This window comes from Aythya fuligula, chromosome 2, assembly GCF_009819795.1.
Source record: "Aythya fuligula isolate bAytFul2 chromosome 2, bAytFul2.pri, whole genome shotgun sequence".
NCBI classification, from domain to species: Eukaryota; Metazoa; Chordata; class Aves; order Anseriformes; family Anatidae; genus Aythya; species Aythya fuligula.
This window is the reverse complement of record NC_045560.1, coordinates 11,522,844-11,540,050: the sequence shown is the minus strand read 5'-3', so window position 1 is coordinate 11,540,050 and position 17,207 is coordinate 11,522,844. Positions and strand designations below refer to the sequence as shown.

General features: G+C 44.6%; 1 protein-coding gene across 1 annotated transcript in view; it reads left to right on the top strand.

The window, feature by feature from the left end:
* The window catches only part of ADARB2 (adenosine deaminase RNA specific B2 (inactive)), a 116,850-nt gene extending 105,606 nt beyond the window's left edge, over nucleotides 1-11,244 (top strand). The window contains exons 8-10 of the mRNA XM_032183399.1: nucleotides 1,900-2,081; nucleotides 7,477-7,655; nucleotides 10,605-11,244. Of these exons, the coding sequence (XP_032039290.1) occupies nucleotides 1,900-2,081; nucleotides 7,477-7,655; nucleotides 10,605-10,781 (538 nt within the window). The 3' untranslated portion in view covers nucleotides 10,782-11,244. The remainder of the gene's footprint in view (nucleotides 1-1,899; nucleotides 2,082-7,476; nucleotides 7,656-10,604) is intronic.
* Nucleotides 11,245-17,207: the final 5,963 nt, after the last annotated feature.

The following is a 17,207-nucleotide window of genomic DNA, read 5'->3' as shown; positions in this document are numbered from 1 at the left end:
TAAAGTAAATGTTTCATAAAACCAATGACTGTTTAAATTGTGGGACTAAATTGTTTGTATATAAATATTACCTTTTATATTCCATTTGAGTTTTATGTAGATGAACACATTACTTTAATGACCTGCATTTACAGAGGGAGACAGGGAGAGTCTGACTCTGAAATCCTCGGCAGCCAGATGGCTGCCTTTTCTTGCATGAGATTAAAAGATGTTTCTCATTCACAGCCCTGCTTCGGAGGCAAATTAATATAGCCAGCTAAATTGCTTGTGTTTTTGGAATAAAATTTAAAGAGAACTTTTTAAAGCAATTGGTGTCACAGGTTCCTAGAGCAGATTGCTCTCCAGGTACAGCATGCTGGTTTTAAACATTCAGTAATTAATGGAAAGTATTCCGTGTTAATTGACTGCTTCAGGAAAGGGAAATATAATGACTCCTTATTAATCATGAAAAGAGACATACAGCACTGAGGCACTGCAATAATTGCACTAACGGTTGAGAAATGTTAATTAATGAAAAGAACAATGATGTAAGAAATTAGCTACATAATGCTTGCTGCTGATGGAGATTGTGCTTTAAACACATTATTTAGCATGGCAGCCACTGGTTGTTGCCTTAAATAGCAGGCACCTCTTACCCTCTACTTCAGTCAGCCACGGCGTTCCAAATGTTGCCAGTGTTTTGGTTTTTAATGAGCCAAAATACACTCTGCAAAACTACATTTTCTGAGGAGTTTTCAGTTTGAACTCCTGAACTCAAAACTATTCAAACAGATTGACAGCATTCAGCTTACATAAAAATATTGTAAGAGAGCATGTTAGTGTTTGTGTGGTAGGGAACAACTCGTTAGATGGGCTGAGCTGAGCAGGTTTGCTACAGAAGATAACTGCATCACACAACATCTCGTCCTCTTTTTTTTTTTCCAATTTTTAACCAGTCACCTGTCCCCTGAAGAACTCACAACCCATTCATATATGTGCCTAGCATGATGGAAAAATGTGTAGGAAATTAAAATAAATGATAGTTCTGGCAACTAATCCAGTAAGGAGCTCAGTCATAAAGAGACTGAAGAGCCCAAGGTTTTCACCATAATTTTCTTGCACCTTTGAGATATCAGCAATGTGAGACAGGTTCATCACTGGGAACATTTTAGTATCGGTTACAAATAAATTGCCTATAAGTGCTTATCAGGAACAGGCACTTAGATATGTCTCTTAGATATGTCTTCATATCTGCATGTCCATTTGTGCAAGTAAGTGCCACCCTATGAGGTTCTCAAAAAATATTCACAAGACCTTTGTGATAATTTTGGCATCCTAAGTCACATGGCATCTTGGCTGTATGAATAGGGATGGTAGTAATGTAGGACAAAGGGTAAGTAAAGGAAGAATAACAAAAGCACTCATTATAGCTCTACCCTTGCAATTGAAAAAGGATACATGCAGAAAAGAAAAAGAAAGAAAGAAAGAAAGAAAGAAAGAAAGAAAGAAAGAAAGAAAGAAAGAAAGAAAGAAAGAAAGAAAGAAAGAAAGAAAGAAAGAAAGAAAGAAAGAAGGAAAGAAAGAGGCTAAAAATGTGCAAAATTAACTTCAGTCAAACAAAAATGCCTATATAAAGAACAGTTCTTAACAGGAAGCCTCTGCAATAACAGAAGATAGAAATACATCCCTTGAATCAGTGGCATGACAGTAATCTAAAAACATTGTGTGGGGAGAATCAGTCCTACGGGAGTATAATAAACCATCAGCACAGTGCTTCATGCATGATAGGACAAGGACAGGAATGGTTTCACCCCTCATCCCTCCAATCCATGTGTTGGCCTTTGCTGATTTTCCCAGGACTGCTCTCTTGTGGCCATTCCTCCACCCATGTGTTTTCTCTCTCCCGAATTTCTTTTCTAGGTGGAACATCCTTGGGCTCCAAGGCGCACTCCTCAGCTCCTTCATCGAACCCATGTACTTGCACAGCATCATTGTGGGAAGCCTCTGTCACACTGGTCACCTTTCCCGGGTAATGAGCCATAGAATAGAAGACATTGGTCAGCTGCCAGCTTCATACCGGCGCAATCAGCTGCTTCTCAGTGGTAAGTGAACACCTGCCTGCAAGACAAACGAGCCCCTCTCCCACTGCTAATTGCTCAGGTCACTAACAGGAAAGTTTACATGTTTGTGAGTAAATGATTAGCCCGTGCCGCCTTTTTTCCTGCTGAGTATGAATTTGTAGAATGAAGAAGCGTGCTTTTAAATTCAGTGACCATGAAAAAGATTAGTAGTGGATATAAGCCAACTAGGAAACCTGTCAATACACTAACTGGGAAAAAGTTATTCATAATGAAATATATATATATATATTATTTTTTTTTAAAGGAGGTGGAACTGTTCAGTACATTTTAGTTTTAAGTCTTTCATCCTGCTCTCCCACACCCAGAGAGGGTACAAAGGTTTGGGGTCAGGAGAAGCAGTCCTCACATCTCTGGACCCATGCATGCAACCCCCAGCCAGTGCCCCTTAGTTGGAGCCCTGCTCCTTCACCAGTCGTACTCAGAGCAGATGGCTCAGAGAAGGACTGTGGGTTCATGCAGGGGTCCCTGCCTGCTTAGGACACCTCCTGGAGGCATTTCTGCTCCCTACTGAGGCTGCTGCCAGTTGTGCGAGCAGCTTGGTGGTTCCCAGCTATTATTTGGGCTTCTTCCATTGCCACCACTTCTTTCCAGCCCTTCTCCCTGCCCCAGGTCTCTGATCCTTTCTTCTTCATCTCTCCCCATCTCCACCACAGATTACTTAACCCCCAGCCAGGCAGCAGTTGCCCAGCCTCACCCCAGCAAAGTCTCACAGTCCTGAATGCCTTTCAGATCCCCATGAGGCATGTGAGTGTAAGGACACTAGCTCTGCACAATCAGACCTTTATTTTGCTCTTAGACACTGATAACTTTTTCAGGAGGATTCACTGAGACACCGGTACAATGTCAGGAGTACAGAGATGGGAGGTTGGGATGCTTTAGTGGGGTGTAACATTGCCTTTCATAGCCCTCTAGGTCCTGAAGTCATGGAAATTGTTATTTTACCCTTTATCTATTTCTTGTTTTTTGTTTTTTGTTTTTTTCTTTTTCTTTTTCTGTGTCCTTGTGACAGAATTAGTTTAGCTGAGGCAGAAGTGATAGTTTAGCCACTGGGGAAATTCTCAGGTTCTGTGTGGTTTTGTACATCTGGTAAGTGTAATATGCATGTACGTGTTATAAGGTGAATAGGTCAAAAGGCTTATCTTGTTTGAACAGCTTATCTCAATTTTTAACTCTTCAGTGCAGCTAGCCAAAGCCTGTGTAGTGCAAGTATGAGGAAACTGTGCTCCACACTCCTCGTCCTCCTCCGTGTCCCTCCTGCCCTGGTCCAGCCTGGGCACCACTCAGCCCCCTCTTCCCACACCATGCCATGGGAGGGAGGAAGGAAAAACTTCTCCATTTCCCAAACCTGGATGTTATTTTGCTAACACACCCCTGCTTTCAGGAGGCATCTGCATCTCCCACCGGGGAAGCAGTTTGCATCCCATGCCACTTCTGCCAGCCCTAGGTCATTGCAAGCCCACCCATGTGTTAAGATCAAAATCACACCCAGCCTGACCCGTTGGAGGACTGAAAACACAACAAGGGATTTAACCACAGAATAGCCATTGTTTGGCTGGGTTGGACTTGCAGAGAAGACATAATTGCTCAAGTGTGTGTTTATATCTGTAAGTAATTGCCAGAGATTTCAGGGCAGTTAGAAGTGCATCAAAGGGGCACTGGTGGCACTCCAAGTAGTTGCATGCTTCGTGGCTGGCTTCCTCCTTCCCTGAGACTGCTGTTTGAAAAAGCTTTTGCTTTGCTTTCGGAAGTGTTTGTGGGTTTTCTTCAGCCTAGGAGAAGCAGTGGGAGGAATCTGTCTCTCTCTGTCTGCATTGTTTTTGTCTCTAAAGCCATTATTTGTAATCTTCCCTCCCCCACAAGTCCCAGGGAGCCCACACTGCAGCCCTGCTTAGAACTTATATCACTGAGCCTTGTGCTGCATTTCTCTTAGCTGGAAAACTGTGCTGACAACATATTCAGTGACTGTGGGAATGACCACCTACCAAAAGCCATACCGAATTCATTAAACACCAAACCACAGCAACCTTGACCAGGCTATTCCACCTCCCTCTCCCCTCCCTGGGATCAGACCAGCTGGGGATTTTAAATTGCAGGAGATCTCCAATTATAAGGAGACCAATTATTTTGGCTCTTCATCGTAATGCTACAAGCATTTCAGTGGAGAGAAGAGTCATACTGTGTGATGAGATATCGTGAAATATCTCCTTGGCCCCACAGATAAATAATCAGTGAGCTTTTCTACTCATAGTAGTCCCAGACAGATGGAAATCCTTTCATTCACTGGAATTACTCTTGGGTGTATGGTTTAGAAGAAAGAAAAACACTGTTTAATTTTTATTTCTCTTTCTCTTAAGACTGAGGCCGTTCTAAAGGGTATAGCGAAGAGGCATGAGGCTTTGCTAGGAGGGAGAGGAGAATGAGAATAGATTTCATTTCATATCCCACAATGCTCAAGTTCGTATTGTTTGTACAAAGACTTTTCTTTTCCTTCAAGTTCCTACAGTCTCCTATTGTACTCTTTGTTGTGTTGGTTTTAAGGAGGATGTTTTACATAAAGGAGAGAAAATGATCTAGATTATTTGGGAGTTACCTTTCAAACAAAGTCAGAACAATTACTTGTCAAAAGGAAAACTTGAAGAAAAATGTTACAAAAAGGATCAAAAACAGCAATCACAGAATATATCCAGGTCTGCCATCCCATTTGCGTCTGGCATGAGTCTCATGGTGTTTGCTTTGAAGCCTCTTCTCTTGCATTCAGACAACGATGTGAAAATATCTTTCACTTAGCTAAATATGTATACTGACATATGATAACTGGGAAGAAAAAGTGTGAAAGCAGAACTGGCACAGAGCACTTTCCAGGCATAGTGCAAGCCCCCTGCTCTCATGGACACCCACCAGGAGCAGAGGGAGGTCTGGGGCTGGACGTGGAACGGGTGTACAGCCCACACCTCCCCACTGATGGGCACCCACAGCCTGCTCTGGCCCCAGTGCCACCTTTCCATTTCCTCTGCACAGTTTTTTTCATGGCCTTTTTACTGATTTTGTGACCCATGGCAGCTTCTCACAGGAGGGTGTTTGCTATCGCATTTTTTGGCACTCATTCTTTTTGGGTGCTATCTTGGCAGAGCCGATGTGTAGTGTCAAACAGCAGATTTTGATCTGTTTGCATCTTGTTCTGTACAGAGGCGTTTCAATAGCTCCAGGAGCTATCTGATTTCCAGGCTTTCAGTTTATAGTCTGTTGCCTAGGTGAACTGGAATCTTAGATGCAGACTGATCTGCTATCTCAGGTGAAAAAAAAAAAATGAACGAGGTATTAATACACCATGAATGTGTTTACAAATCCTGGGTGAGGTTATGATTTAGCTGTAATTCTCTTCTACACGGCAATGAGTTTGGTCCCAGTGACTGAGCTGATTTCTGCAGTTCCAGCTTTGCCACCAGTACAAAGTGGATGTGCCATATATTCTTTTCCCTTCACTGGCCACCTTTCTCTCACTGTGTGTTCTCAGTTCTGCCAGGCTCTTGCAGCTCCCTCCCAGGGCAGAAGGGACCATGGTGGAAGGAGCAGACGGGGAGCACATCCCTCACTGACATTGCTGAAGGGCCATGGGCAGGAGCTGCCATGGAGGCAGCATCCCCATCGCCACCAGCCCTGCATAGCTCTCCTCCTCCATCACAGTCCCTCTCAGGTGCCTACTGAACTCACCATGTTTAGAGGTGGTGGCAGATGCCTTGTTTCTACCAGTCCCCATCTCCTCCCACATCATCCACTGCCCAAATTGTCCAACCTATTTGGACAGCCTCAGATTGCTCCATCTTTTCCAGCTTGGGAAGCTCCAGATGTTAACTGTCTGCTCCCAGAAGCACTAATGAGCAGGGCAAAGCAGAGCTCACTCCTGTACTGGAAAATAAAATACACACTTTATTCCTCTTATCTCCTCACAAAGACTCATCTTTTCCTGGTTCCAGGTAAGAGAAGAGGGAAAGAGGTAGACATCATGAAAAGGACGATGTACAGTAAATGGTTACAAAGGGTTAGGAATACACCTAATTAACAATAACTCCATCACACAGACATCCACAGCTGACCTTTTGGCCACCCTCCATTATAGCCAAGGGAGATCTCACCCACGTAGGCTCTGTAGTGGACTGCAGAGTGTTATCAGATGTCCAAAACTGGCCACGTGAATGACACAGAGGTCATTCAGTCACCACAGGCAACTGAAAACATCATCACTATAACAGTCTGGAAGTAAAGATGTATCACACTTAAGCAAGTCCGAAATACTGCCATGGTGACTTTAACTAGATCTTGAAGAAATTGTCACATCCTGCAGGGTAGGAATCTTGCAGGCAGAAACAATGTGAGGAGTTGTTTTATGTGCTGGTCTGTGATGTCAACATGATCTTCATTAACTTGGATATAATAATCTCTCTGTGGTGCTGGAATGCATGATTCATATTTTCTTATCCCCCATTTATATCACCTATGATCAAGAGTACCCATCATAGAGAAGGTCCCCACAATTGATAACAGATAAATACACCAGACCAGGAAAAGCACACTTGAAGTAATTCATGGCAAAAGCATTTTGTTTAGTTCCTTTAAAAAATGGTCATCCCGTTAAAGCCTTCCCGGAAGATTTCATTCAACAACCATGACACTACTGTCAACACCATACATTACAAACTGAGAGAGTGAGAGCTGGGGTTGTTCAGCCTGGAGAAGAGAAGGCTCCAGGGAGACCTCACAGTGGCCTTCCAGTACCTAAAGGGGCCTACAGGAAAGCTGGGGGGGCACTCTTTGTCAGGGGGTGCAGTGGTAGGACAAGGAGGTATGGTTTTAAACTGAAAGAGGGTAGGTTTAGGTTAGATATAAGGAAGAAATCCTTTACTCAGAGGGTGGTGAGGTACAGGAAGAGGTTGCCCAGTGAAGCTGTGGATGCCCCATCCCTGGAAATGTTCAAGGCCAGGCTGGATGGGGCTTTGAGCAACCTGGTTTGGTGGGAGGTGTCCCTGCCCATGGCAGGGGGGTTGGAACTGGATGGTCCTTAAAGTCCCTTTGGATCTAAACCATTCTATGATTTTATAATTCAATATAATTCAATATAATTTTATAATTCTTTCCTCAGGCTAACAAAAGGTTTGTCTGCCAGGTAGGAAAAGCTCTATAGGAATTGCACGTTCTCTCTCTAGGGTGCTCAGACCAGTCACATTTAACCAGTGGTGACAAGAGCACATGCAATGCATTCACCCGAGGATGTCGCATGTGCCGCAGTGAATGACCAAACATTCTCATCCTCTTAAGGTTTGGGGCTCTGGGTGTTACTGATGTCCTTCTCTCCTGCCAGGGGTTAGTCATGCTGATGCTCGTCAGCCTGGAAAATCTCCTGGCTTCAGTGTGAACTGGATTGTGGGGAATGCCGACCTGGAGGTTATCAACGCCACAACGGGGAAGAGGAACTGCGGGAGCCCCTCACGGCTCTGCAAGCACATGTTCTTCGCTCGGTGGGCAAAGCTTCATGGCAAGGTAAGCCTGACACAATTGAACATTGCTGCCCATCACACATGGTCTAGTCCTTACCTAGGAGTCAGCCCTGTCTTGGCAATCTCATGGTAAGAGACCCTGTGGGGTCAGCTGCAGTAGCTGAGAGCACAAAGAAAGCCAGCAGCAGAAACCCAGGCAGGTTTGAAGAGCAGATGGGTGTTCTGGCTCTTCATGGCACTGGAGCCAAGCTCCAATGAGCAGTGAAAAGCCAAGACAGTGCTGAGTGTCCACACAAACAGAACTGGGGATTTTTTATGTCTTACCCCAAGTATCTCTTTGTCTCCAAGGGAAGTGTTGAACTCACCAAGTCTCAGAGGCCTGAGGGATGTATTTGTCATTGTCCTGGAGGCATCTGAATCACTTCATGGCCTACACAAGGATTTAGACTTTAGGATTTAAACTGCTCCCTGTCTCACCCAAGTTGACTGATGGAAGCAGGTGCTATGGATTGCCCATTCCCCTCTCCTTCCCCACTCCCCCAGATGAGTTATTTAATATTGATAAATCCATGCAATGACACACCTACTTGTCACAAGGTGAAGGCTCTCTGATTTCATTACACTCAGCAGCAGTACAACCTAATGGCATTAAAACTACAAGCTGTATTAGTTAACATAGCCGCCAGCCTTCAACAGCCCCACTTTCTCTAGGAAAGATGGCCATCAGCTCCCCTCATTTGAAATGGTACCATGGTCAGCCTACCTTTACACTTCACTTTAGTTTCCACAGACAGGAGACAGTGGCAGGTCAGATGGATGGCCGAAAACTAGAAGGTGGAGCTTAGGGATGTAGGAAATGTAGGAAGAAGCCTGGTATGGAATAAGGAAATGAAAGCAAATAGGGTTTGGGCAAGAAAGGAGAGTGATATGGAGTGGGAAGCAGGGAGCAACCACCTCCTGCCAGGACTGGGTGGTGCCTCAAATCCTTCCTCTTGTTGACAGGTGGGAAACATGAAGCCGAGGAGATTTGAGTATGAACATTTTGAAACAGAAATGGGCCTAACAAAAAAAAAAAAAAAAGAACTTTTTCTGCATTCAGGCTCCAAACCAACCCAGGGAAAAGGGGTGTTTTTAAAAGTAATTTCAAGCCAGTGTTGTTATTTTACATGAATAGGATTTGGCAATTTATCAGGGAGTACATTGTCTCCTGAATGCTTGTATGAGGCATTTTTCTGTCATTATTCCTAGTTCTGAAGTCACTGTTTCTCCTCTTGCCTGACCTTTCAAGGAGGTGCTGGTGGAGGCAGGGACTAAGGCAGCAAGCCTGACCCTGCCACCTCCAGGAGGAGCAGCAGGAAAAAAGCACTGTCTCTCCAGCCCTCCTCCTTTCACTGCTGTAATGTTATTTTGCTATAATGAGGCTTGTCCAGAATCATCCTATAGTTCATGTAGGGTGAGAGAAAATGAGGACAAGACAAAAATGATTTTACTAAGTGTCCAAATCTTTTTCCTATGGGGAAATTAATGGGAAAGAACAAGGCAGAATGATTGCAGGGAAGTCTACAGCCACTTCCACCACCAAGGTCATCCAAGAAGGCATAAGGACAGGTATGGTGGGGAGGTGTAAGGATGAGCCCAAAGGGCTTGTTCTGCTCTGCAGGACACCCAGGTAAAGGAGTCTGACAGGACTCATCCATACCAAGCAGTAACAGAGACCTAGAGGCTGGGGACAGCAGAAGGGACCAGCCTGGGCTTCATGCCCTGTGCCCTGTCACCATGTGGTGACACGGGTCCTGACCAGGCATGGGACAGGAGGTGAAGCACACTCCAACTGCTACCCAAAATGGAGGGATCCTCACAGGAACAAATCCCGGGACAAGCCTATGGCAGGGCCGTAGCCAGTTTGCAGCCCATGTACCCCCAGCTGGAGCATCGCCCTCCCTCGCTGGCTGGGCCTACACACCCCGGGGCTGAGCAGGCCCGTGCTGTGTGCCCAGATGGCACCAAGCGAAGCAGAGCAGCTCATTTCAGGCTGTGTGTTCCTGTGGACTTTTCCTGCAGTCCCTCTTTCAGCATTTCTGCTTTTTACAGAGAAGGAAAGCAGTGTTGATTGCTCGCCAAGGCTGTGCTTTGACAGTGTTTTTTCCTACAGGGTGCTATTTCCCTGGCTTGTAAGCGTTGGACTTTCACCTGCCTTCTAGCTTTAAGGCATTTTCCAGATTTCAGTTTCTTTCGTATAATGTCAAAGACTCACCACTGCTTTGGCGCTGTTAAGGCATTGGCAGGTCAGAGAAGGTTTTCTGCTTGGTCCTTGTGAAAACAGAGGGTGCGTACTGCTGTGTGCGTGCTTGGGGCCATGAGGGCTGCAGGTGGCCGTCTGTCTGTCAGCACAGCGCTTGCTTTGCTGTCCTGCACCGGCCTCCTTCCCTCCAGCACCACCACAGATCCTGACACTGATTTCTGCCCCATCCCAGGCAGGTTTCACAGCATTTCTGACAGTAACAGATTAAAGAAGGGAAAGGGAGGGTGCAGCAGGAGACTCTCCTCCTGCAGCCTCCTAGTGTTACTTTGAAGCCCTGAGCTACTGGGGTAACCTGTGTGCATTCTTTAAAGATTCCGAGACAAGATTTTTCTCTTTCTTTTCTAAAAATCATTCTAACCGAGAGGCAGATGTTTGCCACTGCAAAGCACACTAAGATTTGCTGATGATGATGCCCACTCCAAGGCAAAGCTGTTTACCTCATTCCTCTTTGCAACAGTTTGAAACAGTGTCATGGGCATTCATTGCTTTCCTGTTGTTTTTGTTTTTTTTTGCTGTTGTTGTTGTTAAACCAAAAGCAAACACACAAAGCACAGTGATAGTTTGTTTGTTGCTTATGAAATGTAGACAGGAAGATTATACGGCTACTGAAGCCTCCTGTTTCTTTTGGCTCATGGGTTGATTTTTTTATTATTATTTCATTTTTCCTCTTCTCTGACTCTTGTTCTGCAGCTGAGCACCCGAACACCAAGCCATGGAGACATGCCATCGGTGTACAGCGAGGCGAAGCTGGTGGCTCAGACGTACCAGTCTGTCAAGCAGCAGCTGTTTAAAGCGTTTCAGAAAGCCGGTCTGGGCACCTGGGTGAAGAAACCCCCAGAGCAAGATCAGTTCCTACTAACTGTGTAAATCACTCGAGACCTTTGCTATGTGACCAGATCAAATCAGCTGGAGAGGAGGCTAGGCAGGATGCATGAGCCGAGAGAATTGAAACAGCTTGGTATTTAATAGCAAACTCCATGGGAATATTTTCTTTTGATTCTGTATTGGAAATACACAAATATAAATGTGTATGATGCACTGAAGTCGACTTTAGAAAACTGCTTTTTAACAACCCCTTCCCAAGAATGTACCTGCCCAAATAATAATGCCAATCCCACAAAGATTCTGCTTTTCATAGTTTATTGCTGTTGGTATTAACAATTTGAGGCATTAGCAGGCCACCTGGCTGATCCCAAATAGAGTTTGTTTTCCCTCACACAATCAGTGCAAGAGTTGTCACCGAATAACAGAAAATAGTACACAGAGATGGAGGTACCCCAGGCACACAGCAGGTCTCTGAGCATCCATAATCATCCACCAAAAAAAAAAACAAACAAACAAACAAAAAAGCGTCTAACCTCTATGCAAAAATCACCCAGCTCGCTGCCTAAATCTGTGAGAAAGAATTTGGGCCTTGAAGATATGCAGCATTTTTAAACCAATTCCCACTGCTGGCTCTGAGCACAATGCCAGACACTGGCTTTCCCTTGGTGTTTACATTTATTCCCTCTGGCGCCGTGGCCAAACTACTTCCCACCAAATTTTCAATTCTGGCCATGAATTTTGCACACTGCAAATTTTAATTATCTGAGCCCAGTTCATCCCGCGTGACCTTTAGGCACCAACGGGGAGCAGGGCCACCTGGGTTTCCCTCAGCCTGCACTGCAGGGCAGATGCTCTCCTCTGTCCACCCCTACACTGCTCTGCCAGGGCTGCGGGTGAGGACCGCTCTGCCCCAAATCAGTCAAGCTGAAGCCAGCACCCAGAGCCTCAGACCACAAAGATGCCAAGGGTCCACCACTTTAAATTGAGTCATTATGAGCTCAGGATGCTCCCTACAGCTGAAAAATCGCTGGGTTGGGTAGCCACAACTGAGACATCCCAAACTAGACAGCACGTTTGATACTTGTCTCTTTCCTGCCTCCGTTTCTCCATCTGTTAAATGGGGATAATAATACTTACCTGCTTCATGTCTGAAGAACTTGGCAGGAGAAAAGTTCTCTGGTCAGATACACCAACAGTGTAAGGTGCAGTCACTCTTACAGTGGGTTTCACCTCGGCACATAATCCAGTTGATGGAGGTGCGGTAGGTACAACTATGAGCTTGGGTAAGATCTTACTCAATGCAAGAGTTTCCAGATTCTATTTATGTATTAATGGCAAGTATTATTATTATTATTATTATTATTATTATTATTATTCATCTGCTGCCTGAAAATCAGGTGTTTTTTTCAGTTAGGAGATGAGTAACACCTAACAGCTAAACATCTCCTTCATCACTGTGGCTGGGTTTAATATTATCTCAGCTTCAAACCATCCCAAACTTAATCAGAAGGCAGAAGATACTGTCATGGGAGAACTGAGCTTTGATAGTCCCACTGCAGAACCAACCTTCAAATGCCCTGTATATTTCTTTAAACGTTTTTTGTTTTGTTTTGTTTTGTTTTTAAATGACAGAATTTGCGGGTATATAACTACTTTTTTTTCTTTTTATTCCTGTGATTCTCTTTAAATCTGTATATAACATGCTGCTACTGATTTGTGATAATTGTCTTGGTATTTTCTCAGAACTGTCAAGCTGAGTTACTTTTCAAACAACATAAGGCTCATATTTTTCCATGTAATTTCCTTTACACGGGAAACTGTTCCTATCAATAAAGATAGATGCTCTTTGTATAGGGTTTATCATGTTTGGAGAGCCATATACAGTAAATACATTGTTTATTGATGCCCACAATAGAATAGCTACAGTATTTTGATGAGATTTTATTTTTAGATTATAAACTACAAGATGTATCTATAGTGTCTTGTATAAAAACAATTGTGATAAATTAGAATTTTTAAATTAGATAAAAGAAAGCTCTCCCCTTCCAGAAACCTTTTCAACAAAATAATACATTCCATATTAACTACCAAAAATATTAAAAAGAAAAAAAAAAAAAAAAAAAAAAGACTTAGAGTAGAAATAGTAAAAAAAAAAAAAAAATAGAGAGAAAAAAAAGAGAGAGACATGTCAGTAATGGAAGCATTTTGTAGTAACCACTTTGTCAATGCTTTGACCACTTTGTCAGGAATTCTGATTAGAGCTCGGAATATTTCTAACGTCTCCTGAAGCTTCCCGCTACCTTCACGTGGTCCTTTCCTCCAACACAGCCATTGCTGCTGCAGCTGCCCTGCAAATCCTGGGCAGCAAAGGCACACGGGGGTGGTGGGAGGGCTCGTGGTCAGTCCCATGACTGGTGGGGCAGGAGATGCTGCTGGTGATGCCAGCAGTGGTGGTCCCAGGGGCTTCAGCTGCTCCCACCAAGAGAGGGGAGCCACTGGGCAACCAGAGAGGAGGACCAGGGCTCTAGCAGAGACCCGTATGACATGGGGAAGCATGTCTTCTACTTTTCCTCTTCAAGTTAGTCTTTACCTAGCACACAAAAGACCTCAAAGGCTCCTCCTTACATCTCCCTGCCCTCATCCGCCCTCTTCCAGCCCTGGCACGACATCAGCTTGCTAAGGTGACAACAAAATGCCATGCCTGGTTATTCCTACGGACAAAAAGAGAAGTGTGGTGAGATTGAATTATCCTTTGTTGCAAGAAATACCTAAACCTAATCTTGGCTTCAGCTGCCAGAACAAATCTAGCAGTGGGGATCGAACTGAGCCCCTGCTGCAGGCAGGCACCAGCCGATCCCTTTGAAGGCAGTGGAGTTGCACCTGCTTGCACTAGGGTTGAATGTGACCTTAGATGTCTACTTCTTCTCGTTATGTGCAGCGACAGAGTGTGGTGGGACCACCTCCCAGAAGCACGCATGACCTACAATGCAGCATTTCCTGAAGCAAAGGAAAACTCGCTCAGTAGTAACTCTTTAGCGAAGATTTCTGTACATAACACGCATGAGTGAATGGCAATACTGTACTAATGGATGTACATTTGTAATATTTGTAAAAAAGAAAAAGAAACAAAAAAGACAACAAGAGAAAATAAATCCGAATTTACTTATGTGAATTTGCTGCTAAGTTCTGTAAATGCACTTCAGTGATACCTGATAAGTGAATGTTTCTGTTAAGTGAATAAAATGACAAGTAAAATTGTTCTTTCGATGTTTGTTGACCATTTTTCACAGTGGCTTTGTGCACTTGCACAAACAGATTTTTATCCGTAGGTGCCACAGATCTGCAGACAGTCTGTTCTCACTCAGTCTGGGTTTGGCTGAGCTGGGTCCACCTCTAACTTCATCTTTTCGGGTTACTCTCACACTCCTTGCTTGGGTCATCAGTAGCATTGGCTTCCCCCACAGAAAGGCTTCAGAGGGGCTGTGCTCCAGCTTCAGCCCTGCTCCTGAGCACAGCATGGGCCAGGAAAGGCAAAAGGGGACACGGAGGTGGCAGCCCCACACGTGTCCTCATCCTCATCACCTGGAAGTCTCTGCCAGGGCTTCCCGGCGTGCTGGGAGCCCCCAGCCCACACCTGGGCACTTTGGCCATGGCTGAGTTCACTGCAGGTGGCTCCCAGCCTGTTTTTGCCTCCAAAAGTAGCTGCTAGTGCCCGACCATGGCAAACACTCTAACGCGATTTGGCTGACGAAAACAACTACAAAGCAGTCATTAGGGTAAATTATATGGATGGATTCTGTGTTTAATCTCATTAAGTTTAAAGGCTAAATACCAGAACTGCATTTAAAACTTTACAGGCATACATCCCGGCCTCGTCAGGCACAGTTATTTCTTTTCCAACTGTATATTGGAAAAACAACAACATAAAACATGAACAAGCTGATATATCGGCTAATAGAGGGCTTCAGAGAAGTGCCTGTTTCTCAGATAAAATAAATAAGTCCTTCTGCTGCAGTTAAACCTTGATAGCCATGCTTGTGTGTGGAAGAATGAAATAGCAATTTAAGAGCTTTTTAAGCCTTTTGATTCATTACTGTTGTGCCTACTTTCCAGCCTTTAGACCTGATTACTTTGGTTAGTTTCAGCCTGATCATGTGGATACACCAGTTTAGCTGGAAATCTGTGTGAAGTCACAGAAAATCTGAGACTTTTTAAAGCACGGTGACAGCCTGGATGCAAAGACACATGCACACACAAAAGACATGCAAGCACATCCACACACACAGATACGTGTTAAGTCTCAGCACTCTGAGACCTCCAGAATAAGTAATTTGGGCTTGGAGAAAGGGGATTAATGATCATCGCCTTTTCAGTGATGAAATAGTTCTGCTCAAATGCTTCATTCAGTCTGGCTTTTCTGGTAATTAAATCCTCCATTAGAGAAGTTTATGTTCTATTTTATCAACTTCCTTTGCGATACAGAATTACTTCCACTAGACCATTAACGCCTTGTTCTGCCCAGAAGAGGAGAAGGTCCTGCTCATTCTCCTTTGGCCCTGAACAGATGCCTTCACAGCAGCGATCACTGAGGAGCCTATATTGCCATGGAAAGGAAGAGGCAGCTCCTTCCTTTACACCCGACAGGACCAAAGCAACCTCCTCTAAAGGCAAATAAAGATGTGAAGAGTAGTATTAGCTGGTGGGTCTGACCAGTCCCCCTCATAGAGGACTTGGTGCCCACCACTCCTTCTCTGGGGTCCTCAAAGTCACGCTCAGGCACAGGCTGCACTTCACATACCCACCAAGGATGGAGTTTACCTCTGGTGCCTTTCCCCATCAGCACCACCAGCATAAATACACCCACCCCTGCCTTCCACAGCATATCATTTGCCACAGATTGCTTTTGTTTCGCTTGATTTTAACAAGCTCTTTAAGTTGTGCTCTCACTAATCTAGTGTTCAACTCTTAAATCTATAATAAGATACATTTTTACTGTGTATTCTGAAGTAAATTGCTTTTTCTAAGTCAGGCTTTTTCTTATCCTGGCCTCAGTGGTGAAATGAAGCATGTTTAGAAGTAACAACATAATTTACATGGCAGCATACCCTTGACACCACAGGCTCCTCAAATCCTGACCATTACCCAGAATAGTGAGACTTGGGCTCCTCCACCTCAGATTTCAGTGGGAGACACGGTAACATACAAAAGGGTCTTGTTACTCTGCCTGTCATTGTCAACACCTAAATCCCATGTTGTTGGGTACCACCCTCCCCACTCAGCCTCTGGCATTAAATATCCTCTGCATGCCTTCTGGACAAGCCTTGTCCTTCTGCCTGCTGTGGGCCTGCTGCTGATCCCCACCATGCTTGGACCTGTCCAGATTCATGAAACACACCTACACTTCCTAGCTGTGGTCCTCTCAAAGCCTTTACAGGGTCATGCCCAAGAGAAAAAGCAGCCAAATTGGTACAAGATTGATGCTGCTGTCTAAAGGGACAAGGAGGTATTGCAGTCACCAGAAAGACAGGCACTCTGAAAGAAAGATATTGAAAGGATGTGCCTCACATTTATATTGTTTTACGCTGTATGGAAAAAGTTGGATTACTTGGTATTATAATTTAATAACATGTTGGCAAGAGAGAGAAAAAAATATATGATAAGATCAGTGGTTTTAGGACACTTGCCTGGGAAAGGGGCAGCTCTGAGTTCTCCGTGTTCTGTCTCTCGAGTGAGGCACAAGGAAGTAAGAGACCCAAACTGAGCTCAGAATAGGGGAGCTCCTGCCCTTCAAGCACCTAGTTCATAGCACATGGAAGAACATTCTCAGAACAAAATGGCAAGGCCCATCTTCCCCTAAACCACTTTATCCATCCAAGGCTAGGTGTCTGGTTCGAACCTGTTTTCCAAGCTTCACGGGCAGGGAAAAGCGGCTCCGTAAGGAGGTTACCTGTCTCAACACAGTGTCCCAGAGACATGGAGAACTTGTTATCTCAAGGGTCTGGCCTCTCCCAGCTGACAGGAGAGTGTGCCCGGCCTGCTGGTCTCGCAGGAGGACACATGGGGAGGTGATTCCCAGCCATGGAGCCTGCACGCCACAGGACCTCCTGTTCCTCCATTTCAAAAAGCAGTGAGCTCTCTTCTGAGTATTAATTAATGCCATGAGGCTGTAATCAAAGACTGTTAGAGAGGTTTCTTAATTTTCTATGTGTATACTATACATGAAGTAGGTTGGTCTGCTTTTAAAGTGTGACCTTCATATTCTGGGAAGAAGGCATTCCAGCTCTAAGTTTCAATAGCTGACTAAATTTACATAGCTGTACATATTTAGAGGTTTAGTAAGGGAGTTTATTCTTACACGACTTTGCTGCCACCGGAATCATGGAAAGGGTCCCTGCTGGCAGCAAGTAGCAGGACTGGGCTGATACTAAATGAATGTTTCAGCTTCAGAGCTAAGAGAACTGCTTCCTA